The 18449-nt window shown below is 39.8% G+C and overlaps 1 protein-coding gene across 2 annotated transcripts in view; it reads left to right on the top strand.

The window, feature by feature from the left end:
- Positions 1 to 18449, top strand: part of SLC2A9 (solute carrier family 2 member 9) — a 163828-nt gene that overhangs the window by 121648 nt on the left and 23731 nt on the right. For both annotated transcript variants that reach the window (XM_054029518.1, XM_054029516.1), the window contains exon 11: positions 3435 to 3562. In XM_054029518.1, coding sequence (XP_053885493.1) covers positions 3435 to 3562 — 128 coding nt within the window. The remainder of the gene's footprint in view (positions 1 to 3434; positions 3563 to 18449) is intronic.

Raw genomic sequence — 18449 nt, 5'->3', positions numbered from 1 at the left:
ATTCAGATGCCAAAGATGAGACTTAAATGTCAACATTATTTACTGTTTCAGTGTTTACCAAAGCATGCAAGAAAGGAGAGGAAGATTATGAAAATCTGCACAGCCTGCTCTGAGTCACAGTTGTCACAACAGACCACTTATTTTGGGTGGACCTTGGTTAGGTTAATGGGGAGAGGTGATTTCATTTTCCCTAAGGGAGGCTGTTTTCATAAGTCAGGGAAATGCTGCTCTAAAGTTTAATTGTCATAGATGTTGGTGTAATTTTCATCTACATTGATTGATACAGATAAGCTGTTGGAGGTGCAAATGGAGCCAACAATAAACAGTCGATTTTAATGCTGTACATGTCTAGATTGTGTATCTTGTCCATTCATATTCCTATACTTGTACATTAAATCCTACCTATACGTACAGTGCCTTAGTTTGGTCACTCCTCGGACGTCTTGATTTTGACCTGTATCTCACTGCCTTTTGCTCTAGATTTCATACTGCAAGTCCATTGGATCCTGAGCCAGACCCCTTTTTCAAAGGTTATTATTTCATGGTGCCCCCTGGTTCAATCCCTGCTTCATTTCGCTCTGTTTTGCAGTGGATCCTTCACCACAATTTGATGTACCATGTACTGACTCCTGGAAGACACCTTCATCCCAGGCCTCATGTCCTAGTGCAGCATAAGCCTTGTCCTGTTTTAAGGCTTTGCATCACAGAATCTGTCTTAACCCAGCCTCCTGGTTTTCTTCAGAACTGCCCTATCCTTCAGCTAAGTCAGACTTTCCCTCACACACTCAGAGGCTGATTCATTCTCTCACGCAATCTCTGACATCATCCCACTGCAGTAGCGTATCCTCTCTATGTTGGCTAGTCAGTGGCTTTCAGAAATGGTTGGCTATATCCTCCTGAAGTGTGGAACCACTTGTCTGTGCCATTTCTAATATCCCCTTTCTCCCCACAACCCCCTTTCCCCCACAAAAAAAAAAAACTTTTGGAAAGGCTCCACAGCACCACTCTCCCTTTTCTTGACTTCTAGAAAATCTCTTGGACACAGTTTTAATTAAATTAGTTAAGATTCTTCTTTAATTACATTCAAGAGCTCTGTGATACTGGTGACTCATGTAAAGCACAGGCTTATTGATGCTGAATATGTATCCAGAAAGCACACATGATTTTTCAAGAGGCTGTTTTTCAAGTAGCACAGATACATTTTTGTTTCCATAACATTTATGCTTTGTGATATGTTTCTGTCCTTCTGTTCTCTTTCTTTTTGCCTTTGGCTCTTTTCCTCTCTTATACAATGTGTATTTTCTCAAGTGGATCTAGAATAACACTTTGATTATGCTGACAAGAACAGCAACACCTCTGTAGATTGTCCTACAGCAAAGGCATGACAGAATAAATGATTATAAATAAATTCTCATTCTATGGTTTCTGCGTATGCAGTGCATCACTTCCTCTCTCCACAGGGCAAATTCTCTGGCAAACAGCTTCCTCACATGGCATGTCAAGATCTGAAACAGATGCTGACATGACAGGTGCAGTTGTTCTCTTGCCTGCTAGAACCTAGAAGTTGAACCCAGGTTCCAAGAGTATGGAACTCTCTCTGTGCAAGCCACCAAGGATTAAGAGACAGTGTGTTGCCTGTGCTTCATAATATACACTATAAGAGATACTCCTACTGAGCCATTACATAGCACTTTATTATATATCTTCAAAGTGCTGTACTGAAAAGCCAGTGCACGCTACTAATTCCCCATAGAGATAAATACAGTTTTTTAGTTGTAGAATATGGACAGGATGGGTAGCTTTGACGTAATAGCACTTAGTGGCTTGGTACCTCATTTCCCCATCTCTAAGATGGGGGTAACAATGCTACCTTTCTGTCCCCTTCGTATTGTCCATTTAGACAGTAAGCTCTTTGAGTCAGGGACTGTCTTTTACTGTGTGTATGTACAGACCTAGTGCAATAGGGCCTCAATTTCAGTTGGGGCTTTCAGGCACTGTAAGATGAAAAAATTATATTAATAGTTAATATGATGCATGCTGAACTTTACTGATCAGTCACATGGCTTTTTCTTGCATCCCATTCCCCTCTTTCCATGTGTCCATTGTTTCACTAGACTTTAAGTTCTTTGGGGCAGAGACAGGTCTTCCTACAGGCCTGGTCTACACTGGGGGAAGGGTGGGTCGCTCTAAGTTACACAACTTCAGCTACGTGAATAACGTAGCTGAAGTTGACGTACTTAGATCTTCGCTACAGTGAATCGACTGCTGCTGCTCCCCCGTTGACTCTGCCTGCGCCTCTCGCAAGCTGGAGTACAGGAGTCAACAGGAGAGCACTCAGTGATCGATTTATCGCGTCTAGACTACGTGCGATAAATCGATTCCCACTGGATTGATCACTGCCCGCCGATCCGGCCGGTAGTGAAGACATATGTGCCCTATCTCTTCTATATGTCCCTTTATATGTCTGCAAAGGGTTATCTCTTAGTGCTCATAGTATGGTTGATACTATATGTATTTTAAATGTACCAGTTACTGTATTGTAGCAGTTTCTTGGTATATCATTTTTAAGCACTGACAAGTGTGTTCAGTGCTATGCAGCAGCCAAATGAAGATAAAGTCTCCACCCACTGAGCTAACAATCTACAGGACAAAGATAGATCAGGTAGAAACATAGTGGGAGACAACACAGAGAATGGATATAACATATAATAGGGTTTGTTTTTTAAATTTGTGGGTATTATGGAAAAATGGAGTTTCCAAAGGGGTTAGAATTAAAAGAACTTTTTAATATTTTGTGTGTGTGTGTGTGTGTGTGTGTGTGTGTGTTAAATAAATAACAATGAAAGCATACTAAACAGAGTAGTAATTATTTGCTTTTTCATCATTTCCAGCTTCACTGTTACAAAAATGTGAATAATTATGCAGTTATTTAATACCTCATCTTTCTTTTTAAAGTATATTTCTAAATCACCTGTCTAAATATTAATGTTTAACATAAAATCTGTTACAGAATATCCCTCCATCTGCAGCATTTTGACTGTTTTAGTAAGAACAGGAATTAAACTGCTCCCATGTTATCAACTTAAAATTAAATTCGTAAACACTTTGGGCTCCATTATCCATTCTGTTACCAGTTTTACGTCACTGTAACTCCACAAAGGAGTCATACTCATATAAAGCTGGTATAATGGAGGGGAAAGCCAAGCCCTTTAAAATTAAAGTTTCAGTAAATCATGTGGAATAATAAATCCTAGTGTTCAAGGTCTACCTGTTATAACTTCACACCAGAATAGAGATGGAGAGCTGCACCAGACGTTGATTGATGTCACAGATCTCAGTGCTTGTGAATTTTTGACATTTCCGTATTGATTGCTACCACAGCTTTAGGCATTAGAGTTTATTAAACCAACCATTTCTTGGCTGTTACATTTCAGGTGGGATTCCATTCGTCTTGACTGGAGAGTTTTTTCAGCAGTCTCAAAAGCCTGCCGCATTTGTGATAGCTGGGACAGTCAACTGGCTCTCCAACTTCTCAGTGGGACTTCTTTTCCCTTTTATTCAGGTACACACCATGCACAATTAACTGTATGATAACTGAATTAATAGTTTATCATTGGGTCATTGTGAAACTTTCTTTGTTGTGAAGTGGAATGAAACCTGCACCTCCTTTTGATGCATTTCGGTGTGTCAGTTGTAAATGTATGTTCTGCTGAAGCTCCACTTAACGGAAAGTGAGGAGGAAAATATTATATTGTGGGCTTATGAACAATAGCTTATTTCTGGTGGAGAAGGTGGGTGTGACGGGATCCCCCCAGGGTGCAGCCTGGGACCAGGATGCTGCCTGGGACTGTGCACCCTGAAGTCTCCCCAGCCTGGGCTGTCTCTCACAATGCCTTGCTAGTCACCAGCAGCAACCCTTCCAGGCGCTGTGATCACTCAGCACAACCACATGTGGAGCCCCCACACCCAGCTGGATTGCGTGAATGCTCCCAGAGCCACTCACGAATCACACAGAGAAAGGCACCAGAGCCAAATCCCCCCAGCTCCCAGCACTGTACCCCAGGAATATACCGTCTTGCACAGCTCAAGATGGGCAGTGCAAATTTATTAATTGGTTCACCGCTTCAACAATGGAAAGTGGATATACACCAGCCTTTGTCAAACCAGATTTGCACCACACTTCATACAAACTCACTGGTAAAGATAAACAATTAAACAAATGTATTGACTATGAAAGGCAGATTTTAAGTGATAGGTAAAAAGTCAGAGTCAGTTACCAAAAGAAATAAAATATAATCACGCAGTCTAAGCTCTCAACCCTATTAAACTGGGCAGCAACTAGATTAAGCAGTTTTTCTCACCCCACTGGATATTGCAGTCCGTAATATACAGGTTTGTTCCTTAAACCTGGGCCAATCTCCTGTGTTGGAATCTTTTCTTCTTCTCAGTGTTTTGGTTGCTTGCAGCATACGTGGGGGCAGGAGAAGAGCCCAGTAGTATGTGTCCACTTTGTCTGTTTTATACCCCCATGTGCTTGGGGAGCACAAGTCCAGGCATGTCTGGGAGGCATTGCTGAGGGCTTGTCTACACTGGCAATTTACAGCACTGCAACTTTCTCGCTCGGGGGTGAAAAAACACCCCCGTGAGCACAGCAAGTTTCAGCGCGGTAAAGTGCCAACAAGCTATCAGGAACAGTATCCCTGATAATGTCACAGCTAACCTGGTGGCTGAACTTTGTGATTTTGTCCTCACCCACAACTATTTCACATTTGGGGACAATATATACCTTCAAGTCAGCGGCACAGCTATGGGTACCCGCATGGCCCCACAATATGCCAACATTTTTATGGCTGACTTAGAACAACGCTTCCTTAGCTCTCGTCCCCTAACGCCCCTACTCTACTTGCGCTACATTGATGACATCTTCATCATCTGGACCCATGGAAAAGAAGCCCTTGAGGAATTTCACCATGATTTCAATAATTTCCATCCCACCATCAACCTCAGCCTAGATCAGTCCACACAAGCGGTCCATTTCCTGGACACTACTGTGCTAATAAGTGATGGTCACATAAATACCACCCTATACCGGAAACCTACTGACCGCTACACTTACCTACATGCCTCCAGCTTCCATCCAGGACACACCACACGATCCATTGTCTACAGCCAAGCTCTAAGATATAACCGCATTTGCTCCAATCCCTCGGATAGAGACAAGCACCTACAAGATCTCTATCAAGCATTCTTAAAACTACAATACCCACCTGCTGAAGTGAAAAAACAGATTGAAAGAGCTAGACGAGTACCCAGAAGTCACCTCCTACAAGACAGGCCCAACAAAGAAAATAACAGAACACCACTAGCTGTCACCTTCAGCCCCCAACTAAAACCTCTCCAGCGCATCATCAGAGATCTACAACCTATCCTGAAAGATGATCCTTTACTCTCACAGATCTTGGGAGACAGACCTGTCCTCGCTTACAGACAACCCCCCAACCTAAAGCAAATACTCACCAGCAACCACACATCACTGAACAAAACCACTAACCCAGGAACCTATCCTTGTAACAAACCCCGATGCCAACTCTGTCCACATATCTATTCAAGTGACATCATCATAGGACCTAATCACATCAGCCATACCATCAGGGGCTCGTTCACCTGCACATCTACCAATGTGATATATGCCATCATGTGCCAGCAATGCCCCTCTGCCATGTACATTGGCCAAACCGGACAGTCTCTACGCAAAAGGATTAATGGACACAAATCTGACATCAGGAATCAAAATACTCAAAAACCAGTGGGAGAACACTTTAACCTGTCTGGTCATTCAGTGACAGACCTGCGGGTGGCTATATTACAACAGAAAAACTTGAAAAACAGACTCCAACGAGAGACTGCTGAGCTAGAATTGATATGCAAACTAGACACAATCAACTCCGGTTTGAATAAGGACTGGGAATGGCTGAGCCATTACAAACATTGAATCTATCTCCCCTTGTAAGTATTCTCACACTTCTTAACTGTCTGTACTGGGCTAGCTTGATTATCACTTCAAAAGTTTTTTTCTCTTACTTAATTGGCCTCTCAGAGTTGGTAAGACAACTCCCACCTGTTTATGCTCTCTGTATGTGTGTATATATATCTCCTCAATATATGTTCCATTCTATATGCATCCGAAGAAGTGGGCTGTAGTCCACGAAAGCTTATGCTCTAATAAATTTGTTAGTCTCTAAGGTGCCACAAGTACTCCTGTTCTTCTTTTTGCCAATATAGAGAGTGCACCAGCACTGGGAGCCACGCCCCTCGCAGGGGTGGTTTTTTTAGAGCGCTGCGACCACACAAGGCACATTAAAGCACTGCTGCGGCAGCACTTTAATGTTGCCAGTGTAGACTAGCCCTGAGTCTCTCCAAGCAAGGTTGAGCAATTCCCCTGGTGTGGCCTCATACAGGTGAGTCATTGCTTTGTAGCTCTCTTGCTGGACAAGGCTGTCGATGGGTTGTTTGACACCCCACCCGGGCGTTGGCTACTTCCCTTGCTGTTGCCTCTGGGGAGCTAATATCTGGCTGATTCCCCAACTTACAGCATGTTTTAGTGACCACCATACAACACAATTCTCATAACTTCATATGCATTAATGATACACATGTATGGATAGAGAAATGACTTTCAGCAGATCATAACCTTTCCCCTGATACCTTACAAGGCATGCTTTATATGTAAGATTATGATTATATGAAAATGAGGAATTTGGGGTTACAGTATGCTCCCCCAAGGTATAGAATGTCACAGTGGGGACTTAGAGAAGGAGAGTTTTATGCTCCCAAAAAATGAATGATGACCTTCAAAGAAATTATGAACATGGATGATAAATGGGGACTTCAGGTTTGATCCAGTACCCATTGAAGTCAATACCAAGACTCCCATTCACTTCAGTCAAATGGGATTTTGGATAGAATCATAGACATGTAGAACTGTAGGGCTCAAAGGGACTTCGATACCAAGTATATCTGGAAGACCATCCCTGAAAGGTGTTTGTTTAACCTGTTCTTAAAAATCTCCATTGAGGAGGATTCCACAACCTCACTTGGAAACCTATTCCAGAATTTAACTATCCTTACAGTTCTTTTCCTAGTGTCTAATCTAAATCTCCCTTGCTGCAGATTAAGCCCATTACTACTTTTCCTGCCTTCAGTGGACATGGAGAACAGGTGATCACCACCCTCTGTATAACAACCCTTATGATACTGGAAGACTTATGAAGTCCCTCCTCAGTCTTCTTTTCTCAAGACTAAGCATGCCAGGTTTTCTTAACCTTTCTTCATAGGTGAGGCTTTCTAAACCTTTTATCATTTTTGGTGCTCTCCTCTGGACTCTCTCCAGTTTGTTTACATCAAACTTTTTGTCCGCTTTGTCAGCCATATACTTATTGCAGTGCTACCTGTGTAGCAAGGTCTCTCCAAACATGGCAAAGGACCCTGTTTCTGTTTCCCTACTTTCAGGCAAGCTGGTGGGCCAGTTCACTGGACAGTGCATCAGTGAATCTACCACCAATGACAATATTTCTGTCCCTTTCCCCAGGGATGCCTTTATTGTTCAAACACAGCTAAATGTTGGTCAAAAGAGGTAAACCAGGTCTTGGCCCTCCTAAAGCCTTTGTCTCTGAGGTCTTTTGCTGCTGCCTATCTAGCAGGTATCCCCAGCCAGGCCTTTCATCTGGCTGGTGTGGCACGCCCTCCTTACCAGGTTATTTCCTGAGTCTCCTGCATGAGCATCCCTTCACCCTGTAAGTGAGCTGCTTGTTGACCTTTTATCTCACCAGCTGGGATGCAACTAGTTAATCACAGATGGGGATTAAACCCAGCTTCCTTAAAGGGTCATCCCACCCTGTGATAACATGATAAAAGCGGAATTCACAATTACAAAGCCAAAGTAGTGACACCATAATTGCCTGTTACCATTTTAAGTGTACACAAACAGAAAATGTTTTAGGGAAAAGAAAGCAGAAGTTTGTCACATCTAATTGTTGTCCAGAGGAGAATTGTTCTGGAAAGTCTGAGGCTAATTGGACAAGTCCTTTCTGGGTAATGAGATTTAGAATAAGTGGTGGGGATTTTTAATTTCTGAAAATTGCTTTTTGTGTCTACTTATAACTGAAAAAATACTTGATGTAAAATGTGTACTGTTTCTGCTAGACATTTATTCTCAGTGAGAGTAGCATATAGGACATCTTTTACCAAGTAGCACCAGTTACATTTCTTTGCATGAATTTTAATTTATGTGAGAGATCTGGAAACTGTTATAAACACTGACCCAGCTAATTAAATCTTGCATTTAAAAGGAGTGGGGGAGGTCTTTAGCCTTTTGATTACTAAGAACACCTTTGAAATGTAAACTGAATACAAAGATACCAGTCCTTTGAACCTTTTCTACTCCTTAGAGGTGAGTGAATAACTGATGTTTTGGTTTTGGGGCTAAACTGAAAAATCAAAAAAAAAAAACAAATCTAAACTGGTTTTTCTCACCAAAACCAAAAAATCGGGGGGAAAATCATCTTGGTTGAATGACATTTTAAAAATGAAATGTTGACTCAAAATGACATTTTCTAAATGAAACAGATCGATTTGAAACTAAATGTCAAAATGGCTCATTTTGAAAATGTTGAAATGAACTGTTTTGACTTGTTTTTTAAAACAACTTCCTCATATTTTTGTTGGCCAAAACTTCATTTTTTGGTAAATTTATCATTCGCCAAAAATTTTTGCCCAGCTTACTGTTGCCATTGACTTCAGTTAGACTGCTCACAGTAATAAGCCCTAAGAGTCTGATCCAATCCTCAGTGAAATCAGTGGGAGTCTTTTCATTGGCTTCACTTGGTGTTGGGTCAACCCGTAAAGAGTAAGGATTTGCAAAAAGTACTTTGTTCTTCCTAACTCTGCTCCCGTTGCTGTAACTAGAACTCCCATTTTCTTCAGTGGAATTAGGCTAATACTTTGTGATTTTGAAAATCCAACCATAATTGTGTACATTTGTCAGGGCAATTTTCTCCTAAAAATCGCACTTTTTTCAGATTTTTCTTGTAGAGATATTCAAGGTGCCCCGTGTTTGTACCCTCGTTTCTGCTTCTTGAGCTCTCACTTGGAGACTGCCCTTCTGGCAGCCAGATCTGAATTGTGTAGCTCAGGCATATCTCTCATTTAATGTAGTCCGTGATCATTTTTGCTAGATTGTATTATATGTATCCTGTGTTTCTGCTAACCCCGCATCATAGGGCGTGCCCTGAGTGTTAACTGTTTAAAAAGGCACTATGTAGATCTCAGCAGCTAAAAAGTGATTGAAATTCTTTGGGTTTTCATCTATATACTAACATTTTTCTAGTGATTTCATGTTGTACTGGGAAATACATAATTTAGCTTAATGAAAAATTCTACTTTTTCATGACAAAAATATATCTTCAGTTATACTGAAGGCAACATATACTGCTGTTTTTGTCGGTTTGTTTTTGTTGATAGAGCTTCCTTACAATTTGAAATCAGATGTATTGTACGTGAAAACAGAGTTACTTGGGTTTTAATTTTCTTCTAAGATTATTCATGAAATTGACTAGTAATGCCTTCCTCATTCACAAAGCTAGAGAGAATAAGTCAGGAATTTAAGAATGGTCTTCCTTAACTTTCTCTTTGTCCAGCTCCTTCAGTCAGCTTTGTTCTCTGAATTACAGCATCTACCCATACTTCATTACAGAGTCAATAGTCTCATGGTCATTTCCTGGTTAAGGGTGTTTTAATTTTGTTCTTATAGCATGACTTGAAAAAACCTTATCAATGCTTGAAACATCTTAACAAAATGAATAATCCATTCAATCTGTTTAAATTTTAGTATGATTGCTCCATGCATTTTTTCAATAATTTTTTTTATAAAGCAACAAGAAGAGGCAGTTATTTATACATATTTTATACTTTTCACAACAGTTTTATGTTAAAAATTTTTTGGAGAAAATGTGTAAAATATTCATAGCTATTGAAAATTAATTGGCAGTCAATTCTCCAAAATGTGACCTAATAATTAGTTTGAATATCAAAATTTCCCCCATCAATCCCTGTAGTTAAATTTAGTGAAGTAAGATAGCTACTTGTCTGACCCATGCACTAAAACGTGGAGTTAAGATTCTAAAGCAAATGCATAATTGAAAATATTCTATGGGTTCCCATCCTCATTGTAGAATATTGAAAGTAGAGTAATTTGTTTGTATCGATTTCTTAAATTGGTTTCAATGTGATAACTATTTTAAGAATTGAAAGTTAGAGGGAAAGTCAAAATTAAGTTTAAAATGGAAAGCAGTACATTATATGGAAATATGCAAGGAGTATTTGATGTGCACATCTGAATACTACATTATAATCATATCACTGCAGTGCAAAAAAAGTGTGGCTCTATTGTTGCTCCCTCTTTATTACACAAACTTTGTGGATTAGCTACCCATTTCTAAATAACGTAAGTTTTTAAATTTTTTTTTCTCTGGCTATATTCTGCTACGATGAAAAACTGAAAACTGTTCTGGTCCAATGAAGACTTTTTATTCCCTTCTCCAGGAGTCTGCAACTTGAGAGTCTTTTAACATGTCCCTGCAGTCCTTTTCTACTGACAGATGGCAAAATTCTATGTTTATCTGCTCACATCTTTGTTTGCAGGGACAGCTGCTCAGATTGAGCTGCAAGGTTTAGGTATATATAGTATTTGCAACAAGAAAATTAAGAGGCAAAGCCATAATATCTTTTAAATAACAGATGTCAAAAACATTCATTGTTTTATGCATTAAATTTATTAGCTTAAAATTGTAGGAATTGTGATGTCTTCATCACATGTGATCTTGTAACCTTTTCCTATACAGACACAGGATAAAAATTGTATTTCTCAGTCCGGAGGCATTTCAAACTTCTCTTCATCACTTCAGGAGACTGCCTCCTGAGAGGTGTTCAGTGCTCTCTACATCCTCTAATTTCATTGGGCATTGGTGACACTCCATAGTTCATAGGATTGGGCTCTGAAGACAAAAACAGACCTTAAGGGAAAATCCCTGCAGCTGCAATAGTAATTTTTAAAGCTGTATTTTTATTTTAAAATACGTTGGATAAAGTGGTGACCACAACTTTTTATCACTCTTGGATTTAACCTCATAAAAATGGCCATATTGGGTCAGACCAAAGGTCCATCTAGCCCAATCTCTTGTCTTCTGACAGTGGCCAATATCAGATGCTTCTAAGGAAATGAAAATAACAGAACAATTATCAAATGATCCATTCCCTGTCGTCCAGTCCCAGCATTTGACAGTCAGAGGTCTAGGGACACCCCGAGCATGAGATTGCATCCCTGACCATCTTGGCTAATAACCACTGAGGGACCTATCCTCCTTATTCTTTTTTGAACCCAGTTGTACTTTTGACCTTAACAAAATCCCCTGCCAACAAGTTCCACAAGTTGACGGTGCGTTATGTGAAGTACTTCCTTTTGTTTGTTTTAAACCTGCACCTGTTAATTTCACAGGATGTCCTCTGGTTCTTATGTTATGTGAAGGGGTAAATAATACCTTTTTTTCCACCCATTCATGATTTTATAGACCTCTATCATATCCCTCCAGTTGTCTCTTTTCCAGGCTAAACAGTTCCGGTCTTTTTAATCTCTCTTCCTAGGGAAGCTGTTCCATACCCTTAATCATTTTTATTGCCCTGATCTAGACCTTTCCCAGTTCTAATACATATTTCTAAGTTGAGGCAACCAGAACTGCACACAGTATACTAGGTGTGGGCATACCATGGATTTATATTGTGACATTATGATATTTACTGTCTTATCGCTTTCCTAATGGTTCCTAACATTTTGTTAGCTTTTTTGAATGTCGCTGCTCAGCTCTAATTATTTATTTCACTTGCCAAAAACTATATAAGCATGATATAAAAACAGCAAATGACATGAGTTTAAGAACAAGCAATGTTGTCTTTTATGTAACTGTAATTACTGTATCAGTTCCACACGGGCTGGCCAAGACTTTCAAAAATGTGTTCCTAAAATTAGTTTCTTAAATCCGTATTTGGCTATCTCAATAAGTTGGTTGATTTTCTGAGCACCCAACAGAACCCAGTGAAGTCAGTGGGCACTGAGTGTGCTCAGCATGTCATAAGAGACATACAGCATCTGGCAGGATCAAGCCTTAACTTCTTTCTTAAACACTATCTTCACTCATTTACTATAGATAATAATCTTGCGCCAATCCCTGCTTCTGCCCTGCACTAGAATTTTGATAATGACTGTTGGAAATCATCCATTATCTGAGTGTTCGGCAATGTCCTTTGAAAATCATATTAAAGCATCTTGTGGGTTTGGAAGGCACATAAAGTCCTAACGAGAGCTGTGTGAATTGAACCAAAACCATTTTTTCCCCTAAATATTGGGGGATTCAAAAAGTTTTAAAAATACATTTAAATTTCAAACATTTTTAAAGGTTTTTTTAATTTTTTAAATAAAATCCAAGGAAATTTCAAAACAGAAAGTTGATTCAAATCAAAAACTTGAAATGTTTCATTTCAAAACTGTTAAAACATTTTCTATTTGTTCACAAATTTTTGCGTATGTTTTCTAACTGAGTTTCATGAAATTGACATGAACTTGCTAATGTTGTACTATCACCAAATCTGTATTTTTCACTGAAACAAGTTCTGGTTGAAAAATTTTGCCATCCGTATTTCTAACTACTCTTTTGATGTGACTAAAACAAAGCAAGTCTTTGAAAATCTGGCCTGCCGTATCAATCTTTTTTCTCCTGTGTGAAATTACTTCAAAAAGTAAAGAAGTGACCAAAACAAATCTTGTAAAGGCTTGTAATTCTCCTGGACCATATGAATAATACATTAGTGAATACAGTTTCTTGGGATCTAAAGTATGTGTCCCACGTCTCAAGCATCAGGTCATCCAGACAAGTAGTATTCATAGGCTCACTCCTCAAACGCATAGGATCAGGCTAGTATAAATGTCTTTAGCCATTGCCTTTCAAATAATTTTTCTTGAAAGAGGGTGGAGGATATATTGCCTCCTAAGAAGTTATCTTTATTCATTTTAAAGAAGGCCTGTTGTTAGAAATGGGATTCTTAGAAAATCCATGAGAGAGATCGTAGCTCATTCTAAGAAATCTGTCAGGTTGAAATGTTGAACTCAGTTATGTCTGTTTTCCTCTCTGTTATGTACCAAGTCCAAATGTTGTTTGCTAAAGGTTCTGTTTTGGCGGATGCATAAGACATGAAAAGGTTTACTTTATGATTTTCTTTTCTGGATAAATAATGAGTTGGACAGTACTATTCAGAGCTAAGTGAATACAACAAAAAGATTTCAACAAGTATTTACTTACATTTCAAAATGAGTTCACTTGCGCAGTGTCCTTTATGTTCTTTACCCAAACATTTAAGTAATCAGTTTAATGATCATTATTGTTTGCTGAAAGCATATTTGAAACAGGCATCTGCAAATACTCATTCAAAGCAGATTTTAAATTTGTGCATGCCATCATGCATTCATGCTGTCATGTGCCCATCTAGTCAGGGAACAGAGATAATACCATGTGTCTTATGCGATCAATCACAACTAATCAGTACAGCTGAAATATTAGACTGAAATTTTCGAAAGTGCTCCCCATTGATTGAACTCTGCTCCCATTAAACTCAATGGAAGTCACTGGTGAAATTCCCATTAACTAATATTCCTGCGGAGTTCAGCCCTCATTGAGCTTTTTTGAAAATTTCATCCTTAATCTTTAAGTATTTAATAATTGTAGTGTATTCAGGATCAATCTATAGAAGGAAAGAAAAAACTCACCAAAAATTGTAAAACAAATTTGAGGAAACCGTGTTCTTATGTGAGCTAAATCATTTGTAGCAAATTTTTCACTCAAGCCTAGTTACAATCAAAGAGAAAGGTGTAATGGGGCAGAAAACCTCCACACAAGATAGGAAGGGATTAGTGGGCTACTGAAGGCCCAATCAACCCCAAATTAGGACACCTGAAGCAGGAAATGGTCTTCAAGGGAGGAGCTTAAAAAGAAGAGCCCTGCGGAGCTTGGGGGATAGGGGGGATAATCGGAGAGATATGGGGTGCTCACTGTGGGCGAGAAGACTGGCTAGAGTCAGGGACCAGTGCCTACCAGTTCTCTTGGAGGAATAGGAAGAGTTTATGTTGCTTCGTACTTGTTTGCACTTTGAGTGCTTCAGAAGCAATAGGACTGTAAGTGACCAGCCAAAGGGCTAAGTCTCTGCAACCCAGAAGGTGTTGGAGGCTGGGCAGAGCAGTGGGCGAGTTGCTGGGAAACTGAGGTGAGTGGCTGCAGCTGTGACAGACTGACAATATCTTGAATGAACTTTATTGAATTAAGTTAATACCTTTGGGGTCCATTGTATTAAAAATGCAATTGGGTATGTGTTATTGTGGAATTGTGTGTATCTCCATGGAAAGGGTGAATAGGAGAACATCAGGAGTGATTAGGCAAATTCACTCAGGCTGTAACATCTCCAGAGAAACCACTCTCCTGGAAACATATGCCTGTATTAGTTCAAAGTAGATTCTCCAGGGTCAAATAGACAAAGCAAGGGATTCTGGATAAATGACCTGGTTTTAAACTGGTTTAGGGCCTTCTTCCTAGTCCAGCATAGGACTGGGCCTGTCCGGATACATGTTAGGGTGGGGGTTAATTCTGGTAACCTTATTGGGGTGTGTGCAGGTTCTTTTATTGCTTTTAATATGTTTTCTCTGTAATGCTTTTTACCTGAATAATGAAGAAGGATGCATAAACTCATAGATTTAAGGCCAGAAGAGACTGTCATGATCACCTAGTCCAGTGGTTCTCAAACTGTGGGTCAGGACCCCAAAGCGGGTTGTGACCCCATTTTAATAGGGTCACCAGGCCTGGCTTAGACTTTCTGGGTTCCAGGGCTGAAGCCAAAGCCCGAGGACTTCAGTCCTGGGCGGTGGAACTCAGGTAACAGGCCCCCCTGCCTGGAGCTAAAGCCTTTGGGCTTTGGCCCCCCACCAGGGGTGGTGGGGCTTGGGTGGGCTCAAACTTCGGTCCCTCCTCCTGGGGTCGTATAGTAATTTTTGTTGTCATAAAGGGATCGTGGTGCAATGAAGTTTGAGAACCCCTGCTCTAGTCTGACCTCCCACACATTGCAGACCATAGAACTTCACCCTCCCACTCCTGTAGTAGAAAGAACTGTGTGGTACTTACAACTGTTAACTCTCTCTCAAGAGAAAGCAAGCCGGTGTCCATGGGCAAACTGTGAAATACACAGTGAAGGTAGGGAACTGTGCAGCCTGGAAATACCCTGGTCAGAAGGGAGAGAGGTGTGGGTCTCTACTCAATAGAGGAACAGCTAGGGAGGTGGAAGTCTGAGATTGGGTGCCCTTGCTGGACTACTGAGGGGAAATACGGGTACATTTGCCCCGAATCATGACAGCTGCACTGTGCAATACTGCAAGGGGGCACTCTGTTAAGGAAGCACCAAAACATATTTGTTCTTTTTTTAGAGGAAAAAGGGAGACAGTACAGGTCAGTTAAGTAGAAGAAGAATCAAAATGGGGTCACATTAGGTTCCTATATACTTTGGTCATGGAACATTACAAATGTGTAAAATGGCCAGATCTCTAGATATTAATAAAAAAGAGAGATTTTTTTTTCCTCAAGCTGTTTTAATGTTTCAGGATAAAAGGAACAGAATGAAAGATGCTCGTTGCTTTTTATCATTGCATAGTTCCACAGTCTTTAGCCGAGAGAACACCTCTTACTATTTATTACATTTACTAAGGTCAGCTTGGATGATGCTCTTGCTGTCATTTTTTGGCATTACAACCTCTGATCCAGTGGAAAGACTTCCTTTGTGCTCGTTCCTTTGGAATGCTCTCTCTTTGGAAATCTGCTAGGGGGGCCATGTTTGGGGATCCTCAAGGCAGGATGCCAGGTGTATTAATTTGTTTCCCCCCTTCTTGATTGCTTTTGCTTTCTCTCTTTATTCATTCTTGACAACCTGAGTGCCAATATCATTTTGATGGTGCCCGGGAATGGTTCATTTACCATTGTTCCTGGGGTTAATATAATTTCCAGGTGGGGTTCTCAAAAGCACTGAACATTGGCCTAACTCTGGTTCTACGGGTGTCACTGGAGCAGAATTATGACAACAATGAGTACTTTGGAAATCCCACTGTCTCTTTTTAAATATTTGTGTGAACAGTGCCTCGCTCCTCCAGCGGTAGGTACTTTACAAATTGAGCTGCATCTTCACTAGCAGTTTCCCATCCAAGTACAAATCCAGACTCTCCTTGCTGAGCTTGTGATATCTAACCGGATCCCAGCACAAACTAGTGTACTTCAAGTCCAGAGTCACATTCTCTATTGATGCAATTGCATTGACTTCAATGGAATTACACTGACAGAGCAATTGTCTCCACATTGTTTTAGTCAATGGAATCTGCAGAGGACAAGACAAGACAGAATGAACCCTATTTTTGCATGTATCTAATTCTTAGTGAGGGATCTTTTTCTACAGTATTTGAATATCCTGAATCTATTCATCTATGAGATTAAATTACATGTCATGCTACTTGGCCTGGAATTAGAGCCCCACATTAATTACTTTGCACAAGCTTCCTTTTTAATCATTAGATGTGGGTATCATTGAGCCCTCCGGGTTTCTTAAAAGCTTAATTCCTGACATGAATAAGTCTTCGACGAAAACTCACAAATAGATTTAAATATTAAAAGTAAGCTATTTACATTGGGAGCAAAAAAAGTACATTCTTACAGAGAACATAAAAGAGAAAATTAAGAGTCCATTCATTGTGTTATGTATACTTTCTTTCTAGCAATGCACTTTTGATCTAGACTGTCTTGCAAGCTTTTCAAAGTTAGGCTAATCAGAGCTAGTGGTTACTTGATTCCCAACGTGATAGCTTATGTGACTTAAGTTTGCTGACTGATATTCTAATGCTTAGAGCCCATCAGATCAGAAGCCTTATCTTTCACTCTTTGGAAGCTGCAAAAATGCACTGTTTTCTGTGCATAGCAGGTATAAGAATAAACATTATAAGGGCCTAAATCAAAGCCCATCAATGTATTTCTAGCAGTCTGAGGCTCATTTAGCGACTACTGTGTGTAGCCAATTCTTTGGCTTCTCTTCCAAAGCTGTCAACAAGGATTACTCATGTGATGTAGATACCAGTCTGCTAGGATCCAGACAGAGGTCACCAAATTATCTATTACCAGGGACTAAAGAGCCATTAACAACTGTCAGTCTCTATCACCGTGGGTTGTATTCAGACTCTTAGAAACATAGAAATTGAAGGCTGTTTATCCAGGTCACCTAAGCTAGTAATTCTTAATTTTTCCATACCAGAATTCCTCCTGTCATCTAGCCAGAACCCTCTTCCCCTTTAGCTATATGGAATGGGCATGGTGTTTGTGACACTCCCCATTCCCCCACCCTGAAATGTGTTCACTATGACTCTGGGGTCACAACCCCCAAGGCTGGGCTGACCTAAGTTGTTCAGTTCTTTAATTATGGTTTGATTGAAAACTCTGCCTTTTGAGTTTCTTGATAGTTATACATCATAGAATGGTGCACAGAAATCAATAGGGATCTATATTAGCCTATCAGTTTGTGTAGGATTTCCACACAACTCCTTTTCTATGTCAAGCTTCGGTTTAGAAGCAATCTTTATGAAACGCGGGTTTACTTCAGAAACACTAGCAAATCTTCTATTCTAGCAGAACTACAGAATGCAGCTCTAATTATTATTACCGGAAAGAAATGGTAAAATTGCAGGGGACCAAAGTATAGACAATAAAACAAACAAGAAATGGCCTGTAACAGGAAAAAGTAGTACAAATATTAATATAGTGGTTTAGCCTTAGGCCATAACGCAACAGGAAAAATTAATGAAGCTGCAGAAGTTGCTCAAAATACATGACAATTTAGCTGTGATAAAACTGAATCTCAGTGGTTTAAGAACAGCTGCTTGCAATTTTTCAGTTGTTCTACAATGGCTAATAAAATAATAATCGCATTTCAGTTTATGCTATATCTTGAAATCAATTTGTACACAATGAAGTTAAGGCAGCAAAAATAAGCTTCTATTTTTCATCATTAATTTATCCTTTAGAGCTCATTATTAAAAAATCAACTAAACATTGGTTTTGAATTTAATATGTAAAATGATTTAGGCCAAAACTTTTAAACCCATATGCCTAAAGTTAGATTTCTAAATGCATATTTAAGTGCGGTGGGTCTAATCCTGCACCCATCAAGGTCAGTGACAAAGTTCCACTGACTTCAGTGGAACAGGATCAGACCCAAAGTAACTAATTATATAGCCTTATTTTCAAAAGTGCTAAGCTCTCACTGCTGACTTC

This window comes from Malaclemys terrapin, chromosome 5 (genome assembly GCF_027887155.1).
Source record: "Malaclemys terrapin pileata isolate rMalTer1 chromosome 5, rMalTer1.hap1, whole genome shotgun sequence".
Classification (NCBI taxonomy): Eukaryota; Metazoa; Chordata; order Testudines; family Emydidae; genus Malaclemys; species Malaclemys terrapin.
Note: the sequence above shows the minus strand (reverse complement) of the source record. Positions and strands in the feature narration are given on the sequence as shown.